The following is a 16,738-nucleotide window of genomic DNA, read 5'->3' on the forward strand; positions in this document are numbered from 1 at the left end:
GGAATGCCACCGCTGAGGCGGGCGTGGGGCATCCCTCCCCGGCAGGAGCGGGGTTGTAACCAGAAGCAGTGAGGGAAGCCCTGCCTGGGCAGAGGGACGGGAGGTGAGCGCCGGAGTGTGCGCTGGCGCTGCCCCTGCGCTCGGCGGGTTGTCAGACCCTGTGGATGAAACGGTGTTCTCAGGGCTGTAACTGCTCTGAACCAGAACTGCTTATTTCCCCAGGCCTTTCTGGCTTTCTGAAGGGTGAATGTGTTGGATCTACCGGCACTCCTGGAGAAAACTTGGGCCATGAAATAACAGGTTTAAAGCAAGACCACTTTCCTCGGCTCTTTTTGGCTGCCTGGATACCTACTGCACCTGGAGGTCAATTGTTCCACGTTAACATGTCTACACTGACCCTCCATTAGGTTGCAGTTCCACTTGTTACGGTGAGCAGAGTAAAGATCGGAAGGATCCCGCTGAAAGGAGGAGCTCCCACCTCCCTTCCTCCTGCCTTATCCGCGTGGGACCCTTTTTTGGGCTGATTCAACACACCAGTTTGACAGAAGGCTGGTGAAATTGCTCACAGGAGGGCCTGACAAGGACTAGGGCCCTTGCGAAGGAAGGGAGATGAGACCTCTCCTGACTAGCTCAACTGCTGGTGGAAAGGCCGCAGGACTCGGTCAAGTTTTATTTAGAATACTTACACACCACTGCAGGAAACTTGTAATTCAAGAACCATCTTTTTGTTTTGTTTGAAGCTCAGTGAAATTTTGGTTTTGCTTTCAGCCTGCTGCTGGCTGACAAACACAAATTCTGCGCTGAGGAGCATGCTAGATGAATTTCTCTCTGGAGCAGGGGAAAAAGCTATTGTGGTTGTTTCTACGTTTATGGTTTGATTTGGTTTGCCGTTCTTCTTCCTAATGATAAAAGTGTGCAAGTTGCTCTTTCTGATGGGTGACATCTGCTGGGTTTGTACCAAGAGAGTTTATGTAGCTCAGGTGAAGGAGGAAACTGCTGTGCATTTTGGTCCCTGTGCTACAAGTGGAGAATTCCAGGGCCGTCCAAACCTGGAGCAGAAGTCCCACAGAGAAATTCCCCGTGGAGAAGTTGAAATGTTGCTGTAGTTCCTCCCACGAATACCTAGTTGCTAATCCAAAGGGATGTTTCAATCCACAGGCAATTTACTCTCTGAAATTAATGTCCTAAAGAAGACAGAAGTTCAGCTGTCTCAACCGGTCACACAAGTTTTCAGTCTTTTTGTTTTGGTGTTACTGGTGTTGTAAGCGGGCGGGGGGGGGGGGGAGCCCCTAAGGGTGCCCCTTTTTTTTTTTTAAAATCCTAGGGTTTTAATGATGTCATGTAATGGTTTTGAAATTCAGTTATATTTATAAAGCATAATTATTTAATTGGATAAGTGGGGTTGGAATGCACCAGGACAGTTTTATTTGGATCGTGAAGCCTTTTTGTGTATGCTTTTTTGTATTTTTAGGAGCATGAAAGCCTTCAGTGTTTGTCCTGCAATTTTGATGGAACGTGTTGTAGTAAGCATTTTCTGCAGTGGTTTGCAGTCCTCACTGTAAGGCATGCAAAGCTGCTTTTCCAGCTCCCTCACTAAGAAGTAAAATCCCCCCCCCCGGTAAAGGAGACGGAGCAGAGCAAATACTTTCTGCGCTGTGAATTGCCCTTTACTAAAAGATGGGAGAACTGTCATTTTAGTTTTGTAGTTATTATCCTCTTAACACATGAGGAAAACTGATTTTTGTGCTGCTGTCATGCCTAAAAGCTGTGAGTACAAGTTGGAAAGAGGGAACTATTCGTAAAGAGGAAGACTCAAGAGTATGGGGGCGAAAGCATCCCATTCTTTGTAGCAGTAAGAAGAGGATGGAAGAGAAACCTTGATTGTTCTGGCATTGAGAGGCGCTTCAAAATGACTTTCTGGTCACAGCAAATGAAGTTTCTGAATGGGATCTGCAGTCTTCTAGGAAACCTTAGGTGGTAAATGGAGTCATTAGACCTGGGGCTTTGTCCCTAGCTGTAGTGGAAGCCGCCCTCTGCTTGATGACCTTAGTCCTGAGGATGAATAGAAAAGCTGGTGACTTTTTCAAGCTCTCCTTATCCAAACAAGCACAGGGAATGCCCCTCCTCCTCGTCACTGGCGAAGCATGGGAGGTTTGCTTATACCTTTCAAGAATGGCTCTTTTGCTGTGAAGTCTCGCAGGGACTGTATCTGTCCACTTGTGAAGGAAACTCAGAACTGACCTTGCCTTTCTTCCTTGTAGTTATCTTCGCTTTGGTGTTGATTTTATTGCTCTTCTTGTCCTGTGCAGCACGGATCTTCCCTTGCACCTCTCCTCTTGCCTCCCACATTTGCCACTTTATCTCTCTTGGAGGGAACAGGAACCTTAATAAATAACCTGAAAACTAATTAAAAGAGCTCATTCGTATGCCTTACTGTCACAGGACTACTATGATGCTTTTTTGTGATACATCTTGTAAATTATAAATGGAATTTTATTACATATGTATGTGTATGAATATGTATTGTATAATATGGAAGGAATTTATACAAGGGAAGCGTCTTTCTAATTATAGCTCAAAACTATGAGAGAGAGTTTGAGAGTTTTGGCTAATCACCGATTTTGTTCTTTATTAGCTGTTTGTTTTCTTACAGCATACTGTAAGTTAAAAGCTGTCTGCATCTGAGAGCTTGGCTTTGGTTAGAGGCACTGGGAGTGTAGTGCGCTGGGTCCCTTCACTGGGACTTCCCAGTGAAAAAGGAGGATGTGCTAAATCCTCTTCCTGTAGGTCCTGTTCACAAAAAGAAATTGCTGAGGCATGAATGCTGTGAGAATGGAATTGGAAATAGAAACTGCAGATGGGTAAAAATTGTTAACGGTTTTGTTTTGTGATGAATTATCAAGGATTATAGGCAGTCGTTCTTTGAAGTATTTTAACTTTGTGCTGAGCACATTCACTTGGTTATTTACAAATATTGCAGGAGCAAGAGAAAAGCTAACTTTTCGAGTGAGTGGTGACTCCCCTTCATCTTTGCAGGCTAAGGGAAGAGCCACATCACATATTCTGCAGCTGAAGAAATTCTGAAGCTGGGCTTTTTCCATCACCTTTAATACTGCCTTCTTACAGTAGTGGTGCATGGGGTTTGAAACTGTAAGCTCTGGATGAATTGAGCAAGCAGAGAGTAATTGCATCTTAGCAGGGCTTACCAACTGGGTATCTTCTGTGAAAATCCAGTTTCTGGATATTGCATCAGTGAAGAAAGATGTAAGTCTTGAACTGCTATTATGAGTACATGAGTTATTTTCATTCAGAGTCCTTGCTGGGTTTGGCAAAAGCCTTCTTTTCCTGCATTTCTAGCTGAGAATCTAAAAATGGTTCTGCCTGGACACTGAGCTGTTCTTGTGCCTGCCATCTGGTGGTGAGATACCACTGCTAACTGGACTGGTTGCAAGAACCCAGCGGAGGCTCTGTCTTAAGGATACTCTAGAGAAAAAGCAGATCCTTTGCTCACTGAGCCGTGTCTCGGAAGGAGGTCGGGTTTTGCATGGTTTCCCTGGAGGAGAATTAAATTTTTTAAGTTCTGTTACCATCTTTCTTCTCTTTCCTAGGATATGATGGAGCTCCTAGAGGAAGATCTCACCTGTCCCATTTGCTGTAGCCTCTTTGATGATCCTCGCGTCCTGCCATGTTCACACAATTTCTGCAGAAAGTGTCTGGAAGGAATTCTTGAGGGAAACGTGCGGAATGTGCTTTGGAGGCCGTCCCCTTTCAAATGCCCTACGTGCAGGAAGGAAACTCCCGTTACTGGAGTCAACAGCTTGCAAGTCAACTATTCCCTGAAAGGTATCGTGGAGAAGTATAACAAAATCAAAGTAACTCCGAAAATGCCCGTGTGCAAAGTGCACAGCGGGCAACCCCTTAACATTTTTTGCCGGACAGACATGCAGCTCATCTGTGGGGTTTGTGCCACCCGTGGTGACCATACGAAGCATGTGTTCTGTTCTATCGAAGAAGCTTATTCCCAGGAGAAGCGGGCGTTTGAAACCCTGTTTCAGGGCTTTGAAACTTGGCGTTGTGGAGATGCCCTCTCGCGGCTGGATACCTTAGAAACCAGTAAGAGGAAAGCTCTGCAGATGCTGACCAAAGATTCTGACAAGGTGAAGGAGTTCTTTGAGAAGCTGCAGCACACGCTGGAGCAGAAACGTAATGAGATTCTCTCTGACTTTGAGACCATGAAGCTTGCAGTGATGCAGGCCTATGATCCGGAGATCAATAAACTGAACACAATTCTGCAAGAGCAACGGATGGCTTTTAACATCGCAGAGGCCTTCAAAGATGTGTCTGAACCCATTATATTTCTGCAACAGATGCAGGAGTTCAGGGAAAAGATCAAGGTGCTCAAAGAAACCCCTTTACCTTGTTCCAGCGTGGACATCAGCCCTACAATGAAGAGCTTTGATACCAGCCAGTGGAATGGAATAAAACTAGTTGATGTGGACAAACTTTCCTTGCCTCAGGAAAACAACACTCTGAAATTCAAGATTCCCTCAGTCTTTTCACGCAGATTTATAGTGACCTCTCTTATTTGCTTGCTTATTCTTGCTGTCACCAGAACGTCCTTTGTGGAGTCAGTCGTTGACAATCTCCAGTGCTGGAAATCTCAATTCTTTACAATTAGCTTGTCCTATTTGGCAGATACAGTGGAGATAGCAGATCATGCAGTCTTTTACTGGGAACAGATGACAGATGGAGCTTCACTTCTGAGAGAAAAGTGTAAAAACTATACGTTGGTTGTACTGGATAATGTTGCACAGTTTGTGTGCAAATATAAACTGTTGTGAAGTCCCTGCTGAAATAATAAGAACTAAGAGAGATCTGGTGAGGAAAACATAGAAGTACTTAAAATTAATTGGTTTTTTTAAGATTTCCAGCAAAAAAATTCAAAGATTCAAAATGTTTCCAAAACATTCAGGCTGTTCACATCGTTTGAGCACTGATAAACTGGAAGATGAAATGGAGCTTTGAAAAACACATTGTTTCTGGATGCTTCTTTCAGTGGTGATTATGGGAATATTATTCACTGTAAATCATTTTTCTTACCAAAATGTAGGGCCAAACTGTGTGCTTAATTTAATGTTAATGTAATTGTGGAATAAGATAGGAAGTGTCACTTCCTAAAAGGTCGTAAAAGAAATTTTTTTCTAACTGGGAGGTGGTTTGGACAGAGGAAGAACAGTTGTGATTGAGAAGAGCGCTGTATCAAGAGGCTTGTTGAAGACTGCCCTTCCTCTGCGAAATACAGAGTGCATCATTCATGTTCTGGAACTGCTTTCTATCTGAGGATGTTACTTCTCACTGAAATAGATATTTTTTTCTATAACCAAATGTGGTAATTATCCTGTGCATTCAGATTACTGTAGATATTGGTTATTGTTTACATGTTCTATATGAAAATATATCTTCAGGGCAAGCATAGATTCTAGGGATAAAGAGAAATCAGTCGAGGTTGATCAGAGAAGAACAAGCTGCAAGACAGTACATACTTTGCAGATGGTACATACTTTGCAGTTTACCTTTCCAGCATCAATCCGGTGGGGTAGCTGAGCTGTCTGGTTGGATCCGTGTTTCTCTGAAGCCACACTTTCTTAAAAAGTGGCCTTAATGTAAACAGTTTAGTGCGGTGAAAGGCACGCACGGGTCAGCCACCGGAAGGCAGCCTGCACTCTAGCCCTGCGAGGGTGGCGGGCAGAGCAGTTTCTCTCCTGTCCCTCTCCTTCTCTCTCCAGATCATAATTCCAAAAGCCAGGAAAAACATTGGGATGATTCCTTGGAACAGAATGCGTAATGTGACAGGAGTATGGATGTTGTTGGTGTTTGAAAGTGCTTTAGCATTGGAACATATATAGGCTTTTCTACTGTTACTGTGTACTTTTGTGTACTTTGTTTCAGGAGTTAATTGAATTTTCGGAGTGTATCGACTTGGCCGTAGGATTAACAGTGATGTAAAGTGAACTGTAAGCTTGAGTTCTCTGAAGTGCCCTTCTTTAAGAGCGTACGATACTGAAATATATTGCTTGAAGCACATCTAGCCTCCGTTTGCAGTGGCCCTATGAACAGCAATATATAGAATGAAAACATTTTGTTGACGTTTCCGGGAAACAGACGTAATGCGTGCCATACTTTGGGGATATTTGCTGGCCTCTCTCAGTTTCGACGGTCAATTCACTGTCTTCCAGTAGCCCTTGCGAGCTGTTCATTTCAAAAATAAAACATTAAATTCCAAGAATCAAAGTTTCCAAGCAACCAGACCCCGCAAACAAAACTATTGTACAAGATATTTACATCTTTGTTGCCTGGGAGTCCTGTCGCTGCTCCACACCTCACTCCAAACACTTGTTAAAAGCAGTGAATGATTCTTGCAGCTGAAGATGCCGTGCAGTTTAGGAAAGATCCAGTCACAAACACATAGATCAGAGAGGTACAGTTCTTGAGCGGCTGAGATAGATAGCCAGCGATGAGTAGTCGAGAGGTGGTCGTTCTGAGCGTGGGAGGTGTGAGGTTTGTAACCCGGGCTTCTACCTTGCAGCAGTTCCCTGAGTCCAGGTTAGCACGGATGTTGAATGATGATGACCGGGAATTTAAACCGGTGAATGGAGAGTTTTTCCTGGACAGAGATGGAACTTTGTTCAGTTACATCATGGACTTCCTGAGGACTCTCCAGGTCTCCTTACCTGCTGATTTCTCAGACTATCAGAGGCTGCAGAGAGAAGCAGAATTCTATGGGCTCGACCCTCTGGCCGACCTCCTGAGCCAGGAACACTTGCTGAAGCCGAGGCCGGAGATCTTGGAAGTGCGTTTTTCTCTCCAAGAGATGCAGGCCTTTTTCCGGATCTTTGGGTCCTGCAGTACCACTGTTGAGACACTGGCTGGACTGATCACGGTGTTTACAGGGCAGCAGTCAGGACAGAGCTGGAACAGCCCTTTTCCTTCTCAGAAACCACTCGTTCCACTTCCTTTGGAAAGACCTTCTCATCATGACGTGGTTTTTCAGTGTGGTGCTGACTACTCTGCTGGTGACCAGTTTGTGGCCAGGTACTCTCCCTAGTGTGACTTCTCATTATGGAAGTGTCTTCGTGACTTCTCGTTCATGAAGTACACGCTATGTGCTAGCAAAGCTCGTTTTAAAGAAACTATTGGACAGCTGTCTGAGAGAAAAGAAACAAATTTCCTTCTTTCTGCTAGTTTAATGTTACCTTTTTCTAGTTCTGAAATACCCAGTTTGGTTTCTTTTACACTGATTAGCCTGGTCTTCAGCTTTCGAAAATACTGTTCTCAATGCTTGTTTTTGAGTTCTGTTGGGTCTTTCTCTCTCTCTCTGCCCTTTCCTCCTCACTCGCTCTCCCATGTTTTAGTATTTCATGGCATCAATGACCTTCTAGAAGACTTGAAAAAACACAGAGTAAAACGAAAAAAGGAAACAAAATAAATAAGGAATGAACTACTGGAGAAACCTAAAACCTCCACTAGCTCGTGGTCCAAAAGACTTTCATAGAGAAAAGAGGAAAAAAAGAATGCTTAAACAGGGTTGAAAACACCAGTAGAACGAAGACTGCAAATCGGGGACTGGAAGGCTTTTGTAGAGCCTTTTACTGGGAGGAGGGAGAAGGGGTAGGTTATTAACTGTATGCTACACAGTGGGTTTTCTTTCAGTTCGGAGCCAGGGTCTGTTTTTATTAAGATTACTGTATATCAGTGATTTTTGTGATAGCAGTATCATATTCTAACGACAACTTGCCGTTTTTAAAAAAGCTTTTGTCGGATGTCTCTTTTGTATGGAGATGCGTTCTTACTGTATAGGAAAATGTAACCGAATTTGTCCTCCGTGGCTGTTAGAACTTCTGGAATTTTATGGAAATTTAATTGAAATATTTCCAAAAGGGTTGTTCTCTCTGAATATATGAATTCACACAGCAGTCTTTTGATTATTTAAAAAAAAAAAAATAAATAAAGCTTATCTTTCTTCTAGTTTTCCTTAGGTAAGCGAGTAGAAGAAAAACTACTTTGCATTTGCAAAGCCACATATATTTATGTGCCAAACCTTAACTTTATAATGTGTTACTAATTCTAACAGACTAACGAGTGGTTGAGTAGGTTATGGCAACTTAAATAGTGGGGAAAATATTCTTGATTCTTTCCTTTGTTTCTTCAGACTTGGTAAAAATTTTCCTCTGCAGATCAACAGAAAAGCTTATCTCGAGTAATGAAACAGGTTGGGTTTGATTATGTTGCCTGCTGAATTTCTGTTGGCTTAGTCTTCGTGGTGACATGGACTCTTGCGCCTTTTTTGTGCTTTCCATGAATGTTTGGTGTACTTCCCTGTGAACTGTGGGACAGTTTCACCCCTGCCAGCTTATGTATTTTGTAATAGTATTTTTACCTGACTTCTGTTCCTCAAAATGCCTGGATGAGTTCTTAAACTGTTCTTTATACCAAGTAAAATCATTTGAGGCAATGTGAAAATGATTTTCATACTTGTTACCACAAGACCTGCTGTACAAGGTAACTTTGCAATAAATGTCACTGTTTGTAGAGAGAGAGATCCCGTGTGATGAGAAGTGATGTTATCAGGGGGAATGTGACTTCACTGTCCTTTACTCTTACCTGAAAAACTGTTGCAGCATTATATAGAGCATGCCATGCACCTCTCCTCCGTTAAATGAAATGAGGTAGAGGCTATCATCACAGCCATTTTTTAAGAAAGTTTTGGTGTAGGGGTGAAAGAGAAGTGCTTCTTCCCCGACACGTGACTGGATGAACTGAGAATTGCTGTTCTTACAGTGAGGGAAAGACTTAAATTGTCCTCAAAAAATATCTGAAACCTTGGTTGCTGTAAACCCGTGCAGCTGTGCTGACCCTGTGCACCGTCTGAGGACCTGGTTTGGTTTTAGAAAAAAATTGATTCCAGCCTTCAAGAAATAATTAGAGTGTGTCGTAACTGCTTTTTTCTTATTTTAGGTATGTTTCCATAAAGCCTGACCATAGAAAGCTGATTAATGGTACTAATGTGCTCGGCCTGCTGCTTGACACTTTGCTCAAGGATGGATTTCGCCTCATAAGCACCAGGACAGTCTCCAGTGAAGAAAAAGTCGAATGCTACAGTTTTGAAAGGATGAAGAGGCCAGCAGGCCTCCCCATCACAGTGAACCAAACCCCAGGGAGCTCCGGGGTAGCACAGGCAAAGAGAAGCCAAGTGCAGAAAGGGAAATAGAGGCTTCTCCTTTCATCTTTTGAAGGTGGGAGAGGGGCGGGTCAGCACTAGCGGCCTTTTTTTTGTTGGCTTGTTTGAAACTGCAACTATTGAGGGAAGTAACAAACAAACAATTTTTTTTTTCCAAGTATTCAGGAAAAAAAAAAAAAATTGCTTTCCTGCCTTTTACTGCTCCACCCTCTTCAACTCTAAATAAAAGAACCACAGATTCAATACTGGTCTTGTGGACCAGATTCCAGAGTTTTCAAGGTTTGTTTCTGTCTTTATCTGTGGCTAAAATTTTTATTAGGACTCAAAAAAAGCCAGCCATTCCTTCCAGAATATAATTTTTATGTTCTGTGCTGATCTGTACATAGATTTTAAATGCGTGACAATATTGAAAGAAATAACAGCTTGACACAACTGTCATCCCAACAGTTTGGAGAAGCGGCTGGAGGAGGAATGCAAATCTCGATGACTGAATATTGCTTCTACTTTCAAAAGACACACAAATGCTGCTTCTCTTGCAGTTAGCTGAAACACCCCCAGTTGTATTGCTGCGTGGCTCCAGACACGAGAAAGTGGCTTTCTGAAGCCACCACTAGTGTCCAGGAAATAATGTGTTGCTGCCACTTGCAGAATACTCCTCTTCCTCTCGCTCTGAAGGCATTAAGCTGCTATCCAGTGCTGAGAATTAAATGATAAAGGTCTTTGTGAACAAAGGGTCATTTAATTTTTAGAGCTTTAACTATGAAAGGAATGAAAATGTGATGAAAGGTCCTTCAGATGGAGGTGTTAGTACGACTTTAAACAAAATAGTACAAAGGATTTCTTAATGCTTGTTAAGTGCAAAACATATTTAGGAGGAAGGCTTGGCAGAAGTGGGTTTAAAAGCCTTGGGAATGTTAGCCCTGTACAACGCTTTGTAAAGATGCCAAAAGTAGCTCGGATAGCAGGAGAGGTAAGTTAATGAGGCCTTAAAAATTAAGAATTTTTTGTCCCTTCAAGACAGGGAAAGAAGACAGCAATAACTTCAAGGATTCATTATTTGAATTTGACTTCTGTTGATAAAACACCATCTTCCCAAAGTTATGAACAGCCAAGTAGAGCTCGTTTGGGCTTTCTTGGCTGACTAATTACATCTGGCTTTTCATTGGCTTTAAAATGTGAATTTATTACTTTATTTGCAGCACTTAAAAATGGGGGTGAGTGGTGGGAATCACCCGTCTGTTTCATGCCCTTAGGAGTTTCAATGAAATGAATCTTCCCAAGCCGGTGGTGCCCAGAGGGGACATCTCTTTTCTTTTGCTACCACTGTAGTGTGTTTCAGCTTGACCCAAGTTTGGAAGTTCATCAGCAGCAACGAGGTCCTTTTTGCTTGTTCTCAAGCTTTCTGAGTTGAGAATAACGTGATTACAGGACTACATCTCCTAAGCTGCTTGCAGGTTATGTAAAGTAATCAATGTTGAGGAATGTAGGAGCAGATGCTTTCAGTTCAGATGGGATTTTTTTTGTCAATATGTTCATATTCACCTTGATAAAAGACATTTTTTACAGTGAGAACCATCGTTCACTGGAACAACCTCCCCAGGGATGTGGTGGAGTCCCCGTCGCTAGAGGTTTTCAAGATGTGACTGGACAGGCTGCTGGATAATCTCAGCTGGACTCCCCTTCCCGTCAAAGGTTGGGCCAGAGGATCTTTCGAGGACCCTTCAAGCCCGGCCTGTTCTGTGATTCTGTGAAGACCTTCTGTGGAGGTCCGTTGTCAGAATGCCAGTCATGGTGGACTTTGAGGTCAGATGGCAGCATTTGGGTGACACAGCAGACAAGCTGTATAGGGTGACTGTCCCCACAGGTTGCTGTACTACAAAGACAACACTACTTGTTTTCCAAGTTCATTTTGAGGTCCGCGAACTGACTTCCCAGAAAAGTTCCCATTCCTCAAATTGGGATAAAACCGAAACCAGTAACAATGAGTATCGAGCGAGTCAGTGACCGTGAACATTGCTGGGGAAGAGACTTAGCAATAACAGCAAGAAACACAAGACAAAAGTGACAACTTTTTATAGGGAAAGGAAAAAAAATGGGCTTGAGGCTGTATTTAAACACGAGGCCTTAAACGATTGCTGACAGCAGCAGTGTAAAAACTGACACCAGTTTCAGAGCCCCTTGCTCTGAAACTGGTGTCTTTGTTACTTTGCAGTAACAAAATTAGGCTACTTCCCCTACCACAGAAGCAGTGAGTTTATTTTCCTTGCTGTAGCAGCCCCTTTGAAAATTGAAGTTTGGATTACTTTTTTTTTTAATAAAGTGAAAGAAGTATTTCCATTTTTAAAAAGCCGTGGAGTTTTAACCTCTGCCACCCCTCATGCTCCATGGCTTTGGCAAAATGAGTATTTCAGTAACAACTTGTGACGGACTAGCGCTGAACTCTTTCTGGTTCCCCTCGTGGGTTAATTTTTATTCAGCACAAACATCATTCTGTGAATGTAGTATTTCGGCTCTGGAAAAAGTTAATGGTGCAAGTTCCTGTTCTGTAAAGGACCATACGTCTTCTACCTTCGTCTTTTCGAAGCCAAGCACATGACTGTCGCTGAGATTGGATTCCCAAAGTTTTTCCAGCAGTTGTTCTTCCTTAGCGCTGAACTGAGAAGTGTCACCTTCTGTCACCTGCGCACCTGCAGGGAACATGACTACGCTCATATACAATGCTTTTGGTTTGTTTTATTTAACTGCTAGCGGCTTAAGTTAGTTTGAGAGCATGTGTGTCTGTCTGTGTACTGGGTTTGCATGACAAGGTTTTGGTAATAGGGGGGGCTACAGGGGTGGCTTCTGTGAGAAGCTGCCAGAAGCTTCCCCCATGTCCAACAGAGCCAATGCCAGGTGGGTCCAAGATGGCCCTGCTGCTGACCAAGGCTGAGCCCATCAGCAATGGTGGTAGCCTCTGGGATAATGTATTTAAGAACGAACGAAAAACCCCTGCAGTGGAACAGTAGCCGGAGAGAGAGAAGTGAGAGGATGTGAGAGGAGCAGCCCTGCAGACCCCCAGGCCAGTGCAGCAGGAGGGGCCCCAGGCGCCGGAGCAGAGATTCCCCTGCAGCCCCTGGTGCAGCCCATGGTGGGGCAGGCTGTGCCCCTGCAGCCCAGGGAGGCCAGTGAAGTTAGAATTTGGGATCATTGACGTGCTGCACTTCTTCCAGTCATTGCCAACATTCTCAAGAGAATTCCATTTTCCTGGGAAGGTGCAAAATTTGCTGATTTCAGTAAACTTACTGCTCTATTTGCCTTTTTATTCTTCCCTGGATTCAGCAAAAACATGCAGACTGTTCCACTGCCTGCGATGCTGGAAACTGACTGCCCTCGTGCTGCGGGGTGGCCCTCTCGCTCACTTGTGGCGAGCAGTGAGCTCTCTTCTGCTTTTTAACACACAAGTGGACCCCCAGAACAGTGAAATCACTAGAGGGAAGGGAAACTAAAAGCTGAGCGACCGCGGTCGTTCTGTCCTACATGGGCTGCGATTTGCGTGGCAGAAGTGGATCCTTTAAATAGCCCCATGTCCAATAGCTTGCTGCTACGTTTGCAAAAGGCAGATGACTTGGAAAGGCACCACCTTATTTGTCTTACATTTTTATTCTGATTTTAGTCACTTTTCCCTCCTTTAAGGTTGGGTTTCATCCTGTGTTTCTATATTCGAGGCTATTGAAGGCTTTATCCATGCAGTCTTGCGGTGCCTGTTGGAGATCCCAACAGGATAGAGGCACCACACTTTTGCCCTCCTCCCCCTGTTCTTGCCCCGTGTTGACCTCCTTTCATAGTAATTGATTAGATTTTTGTGCTTTTAAGTAACGTTTTGTCTGCTGCTTCACCTACTGGGAAGTTCTCTCATGTCCTTCTTATCTCTTTTGGGGACATGTCATTTATTTACCACCTGAGTTGTTCAGGAATCTGCTGATAACCAGGAAGGAGAGCCCGAGGTGAAACACTGTCCGGTTCTTCAGGTATTGATTTCAATATGGCCATTCATGAGGACTTTTGTTCTTTTAGGGAGTGCCCTCACTGTATTCTTACAGGTTCGACAGTCAGTCCTCATAAGATTGTATAATTGATTAAGAATAGAAGTTTAAATAAAGCTATTGCAGTTGATAGTATGCTTAGACTAAAAAAGACTCATGTCTCAGCGCTGGCCATAGTACTGCGAAGTTTTTCCCTTTATGAAATAATTCCAAACCATTTTTCATTTCCCTCCATAGCTGAATCTCATGAAAATAATAGAAGACTCTACCCAAGACGCAGTATATGAGGAATCAATAGCCTCAGGGCGAAAGAATGGTGCTGTAGTAATTGCATCCTGCCCTGCTTCTGCAGGCTTGCAAACAGGGGTAGTGGCTTCTGTTCTAACTTTGGAGAAACTTATTTCCACATTGGGCTGGTCCCGCTTTTTACCTGTTTTGGTCAGTTTCCAGTTTTCCAATGCTCAGAAATAACTCCTTTAATCTGAGCCGAGCAAGGCTGATGTGCTTCTCTCTGTCTCTGGAAGGGAAAACACTATGATACATCCATTGCACAATCCGGGCGATGCTCCGTTTTTGGCCACAGCTGAATTCAGTGCCAGAAAGCTGCCAAAGTGGATCAGAAGTTCTGTTTGAGGTCACAACAAAGTGTTCATAACTTTGGATTTTTTTTTATTTTTTTTATTTTTTATTTTTTTTTTTTCCCCAGATTGCTGGAAAATGTTATTGAATATTCATTGGGAAACAAGCTGGGAGCCATCCAGGAGGAGGAGGAGGGAGACTCATTGCCTCTCACTCCTTCCCTCTGATTCGCGTGGAACCATTGCCAGGCTTTAACTTTACAAGGTTTATTTTTATTGATTTTCAACAATAAACAGTGGGAGTATCTACAATAAAAGATTTACAGCGCATCACGAGGAAATACAACTCCCTACCAAATATTATATTGATCTATTCCCAGATGCTACTGAAACGGCGTATAAAAGCCCAGATCAAGTCCAGTGATGGAGAACTTCCTCTCTCCAGTGACAGATGCGTATGACTCTTATGTCTTCAGAAAACAATAAAAGGGAAGGGAGTGACTCTGCTTCTTTGACCGTATCTTCAACAGCCCAGTTAAATCTGTCAGCTCAATGTAATCCACATAAAAAAAGAATTTGGGATCCAAGGGAACTGCTAGTGTGTCTGAAGACTCCCATTCTTTGAAGCTGCCTCTCCTGCTGCAGTCGGGCCATAATTAGTCACAGAAGGCCTTGTTGTGACTAGTAAATGGATAGACCAACAATGATTTGAATAGTCTGGAACCGGCTGGAGATATGCCTGGAGCCCTGAATATTCTCAAATGGGTGGGTGGGATGTAAATCACTAGTCGTCGCATAAAATACAAATAAATCTGACTTCTATTAAAAAAAAAAAAACCAAGGGAATTTCGGTTTTCTAGACCATCGTGTAGTTTCTGCTGAAATAACCCCCTGAAGTGTGATCTGATGTGTAAATTTTTCCAAGAATCCTTCCTCCTTTTCTACTCTGTTTCCATTCTAACGCAATGGTTCAATAATTGGTGGCTTCTTTCTGCTCAGAAAGATGATGAATGTAGCCCTAAAGGTTGGAAAGAATAATGTGTACGAGCCTACTTTAGAGAATGAATTTAGGGCTTTGCTTTCTAAGCAAGTTTCTGCTACGCCACTCAGCTGAGTGCTTGCTGAAGCTGAAGAATTAAACGTTGCAACATTGTTCCATCCTGATACTCCATTGGAAAAAAAAGGCAATAGATTGGCAACACGAAGCGTGGTGTTTTACTAGTGCTTTGGAGTCAAGAACTCAATTTTCCTTGACTTTCAAAGGCAGTTTGTAGCTTTCATTGAGGCCCTTCTGAAAAGACTGGTCTATGGTTTTGGTTTTTGTTCCCCAGTGATAACTAAACTGAGTAATAAAATAATTGCTGACATACCGTTTTATTTACAGTGTTGTAGTCAACAATAAACAGAAGGCATGCTGATCCTCTTCCATCCTGTAATCTTTGTGTCATTTTGCTATGTCTTCAGCTGGCTCCTCGGCCTGGTCACTGGTGGTGTAGAGGAAAAGGCTATGTGATATGGGCAAGCAGAGGTCCACAGAAGAATGCAGACTCACTTCTTTCCCATTACAGAGAGGGAGTTAAGGAATAAAATTCAGCTGAAAAGAGTTGCTGCCTTTGTGGGACCAAAGAGACACAACTTATTGTACTGAAGGGAGGACAGTTAACGGAGCTGTCAGAAATTTCAGCGCCACTGGACAAGGAGAAGCAGAAGATCTTATAAGGGTGAACGAATGGGAGGGTGACAGCAGCCAAAGGAACATGGGAAAGGCATGGAGTGACTTAGATGGGTGACTTAAACATTCATGAGACTGCAGGGATGTTTTACTTTTTCCCAATGTGTTAGGTAAGTGGATCTGCAGAACATCTTCCATCAACAGTCTGCATACCTGAAGAGCAAAATTTCTCTCCCAGAGGTCAGTCCTGCGTCTGTGCTATGAAGTGAAACGTTGCAGGACACAGACATAGGGTGGGCTAATCGTGTTGATACCTCACATCTGGAGAGCGAAGCTATGCTTTTGGTGGCTGAACAGACAAGCTCCGAAGATCAGAATACCAGCACTGCTCTGGCAACACTGGGATTATAAAGCCTCCTGGAAAACTATGGATATGTCCTGTTGGTGGCCTTTGCTTCAGTTCCATTTGCAGTATGGTGAGCAGTAACCCTATTAGTAAGTTCCTAATTTTCCATAAACTGGAAAATGTGTCTTCTGGAACAGATGGGTTTATGTTGTTTTCCTGATTTGCAAATTGATCCTTGAGCCATATAATTTTCCTTTGCTACCTATCATTGATCAAAACACTATCTTCTGAAGATGGCTCAGTAAACTGTGGCTCCCTAGAACACGTTAATGGCTTAATGATTAACATGGCCGTGTCAAGCGTGTAAACAAAAAATTGTAACTGCGTGGCCCCTGATGTAACGGAAATCCTTCTCACATCTTCCCTTAGGCTAATGATATTTTCTGCTGTTGTTCAGTAAGAGTTTTTGTTGACAACTGAAGTGTGATAGTGCAATCCAGAGTCCACTGGTGTTCATACAGCAGTTATGAAATCTATAGGTATGGACGTGGAAAAGGATGGGCAAAAGATCCTCTTTTTCATAGAATCATAGAATCACTTTGGTTGGAAAAGACCTTTGAGATCATCGAGTCCAACCTTTAACCTAACCCTGCCATCCCACCACTAAACCATGTCCCTAAGCACCTCATCTATCCTGCTTTTAAATACCTCCAGGGATGGGGACTCTACCACCTCCCTGGGCAGCCCATTCCAGAGCCTGACAACCCTTTCGGTGAAGAAGTTTTTCCTAATGTCTAGCCTAAACCTGCCCTGGCGCAGCTTCAAACCATTCCCCCTCGTCCTATCATCTGTTACCAGGGAGAAGAGGCCGACCCCCACCTC

At 43.3% G+C, this 16,738-nt stretch overlaps 2 protein-coding genes across 15 annotated transcripts in view; both read left to right on the forward strand.

Moving 5' to 3' along the window:
* The window catches only part of TRIM13 (tripartite motif containing 13), an 11,573-nt gene extending 6,709 nt beyond the window's left edge, over positions 1-4,864 (forward strand). For 3 of the 12 annotated variants that reach the window (XM_035900347.1, XM_035900346.1, XM_035900355.1), the window contains exon 2: positions 3,609-4,864. In XM_035900347.1, the coding sequence (XP_035756240.1) occupies positions 3,609-4,841 (1,233 nt within the window). In that variant the 3' untranslated portion in view covers positions 4,842-4,864. Of the gene's footprint in view, positions 1-6; positions 429-1,290; positions 3,265-3,608 lie in introns of those variants that run through there. The other 9 variants (XM_035900353.1, XM_035900352.1, XM_035900348.1 and 6 more) reach the window with 8 other exon arrangements.
* A 1,638-nt stretch (positions 4,865-6,502) lies between these two features.
* KCNRG (potassium channel regulator) lies at positions 6,503-16,480 on the forward strand. Of its 3 annotated transcripts, XR_004842768.1 has the most exons (5): positions 6,503-7,092; positions 9,016-9,293; positions 10,805-11,004; positions 13,967-15,986; positions 16,286-16,480. XR_004842768.1 is itself a non-coding variant. In XM_009644799.2 (3 exons), exons 1-2 carry the CDS (start codon positions 6,515-6,517, stop codon positions 9,266-9,268), a joined length of 831 nt encoding a protein of 276 aa, XP_009643094.1. In that variant the 5' UTR covers positions 6,503-6,514; the 3' UTR covers positions 9,269-9,293; positions 10,805-12,121. The 3 variants fall into 3 exon arrangements, 1 of the variants encoding a protein (XP_009643094.1); XR_004842767.1 differs by having other exon boundaries at positions 13,967-16,480; XM_009644799.2 differs by lacking the exons at positions 13,967-15,986; positions 16,286-16,480 and having other exon boundaries at positions 10,805-12,121.
* The last annotated feature ends 258 nt before the right edge of the window (positions 16,481-16,738 follow it).

Source organism: Egretta garzetta, unplaced genomic scaffold, assembly GCF_000687185.1.
Source record: "Egretta garzetta isolate BGI_Z169 unplaced genomic scaffold, ASM68718v1 scaffold268, whole genome shotgun sequence".
NCBI classification, from domain to species: domain Eukaryota; kingdom Metazoa; phylum Chordata; class Aves; order Pelecaniformes; family Ardeidae; genus Egretta; species Egretta garzetta.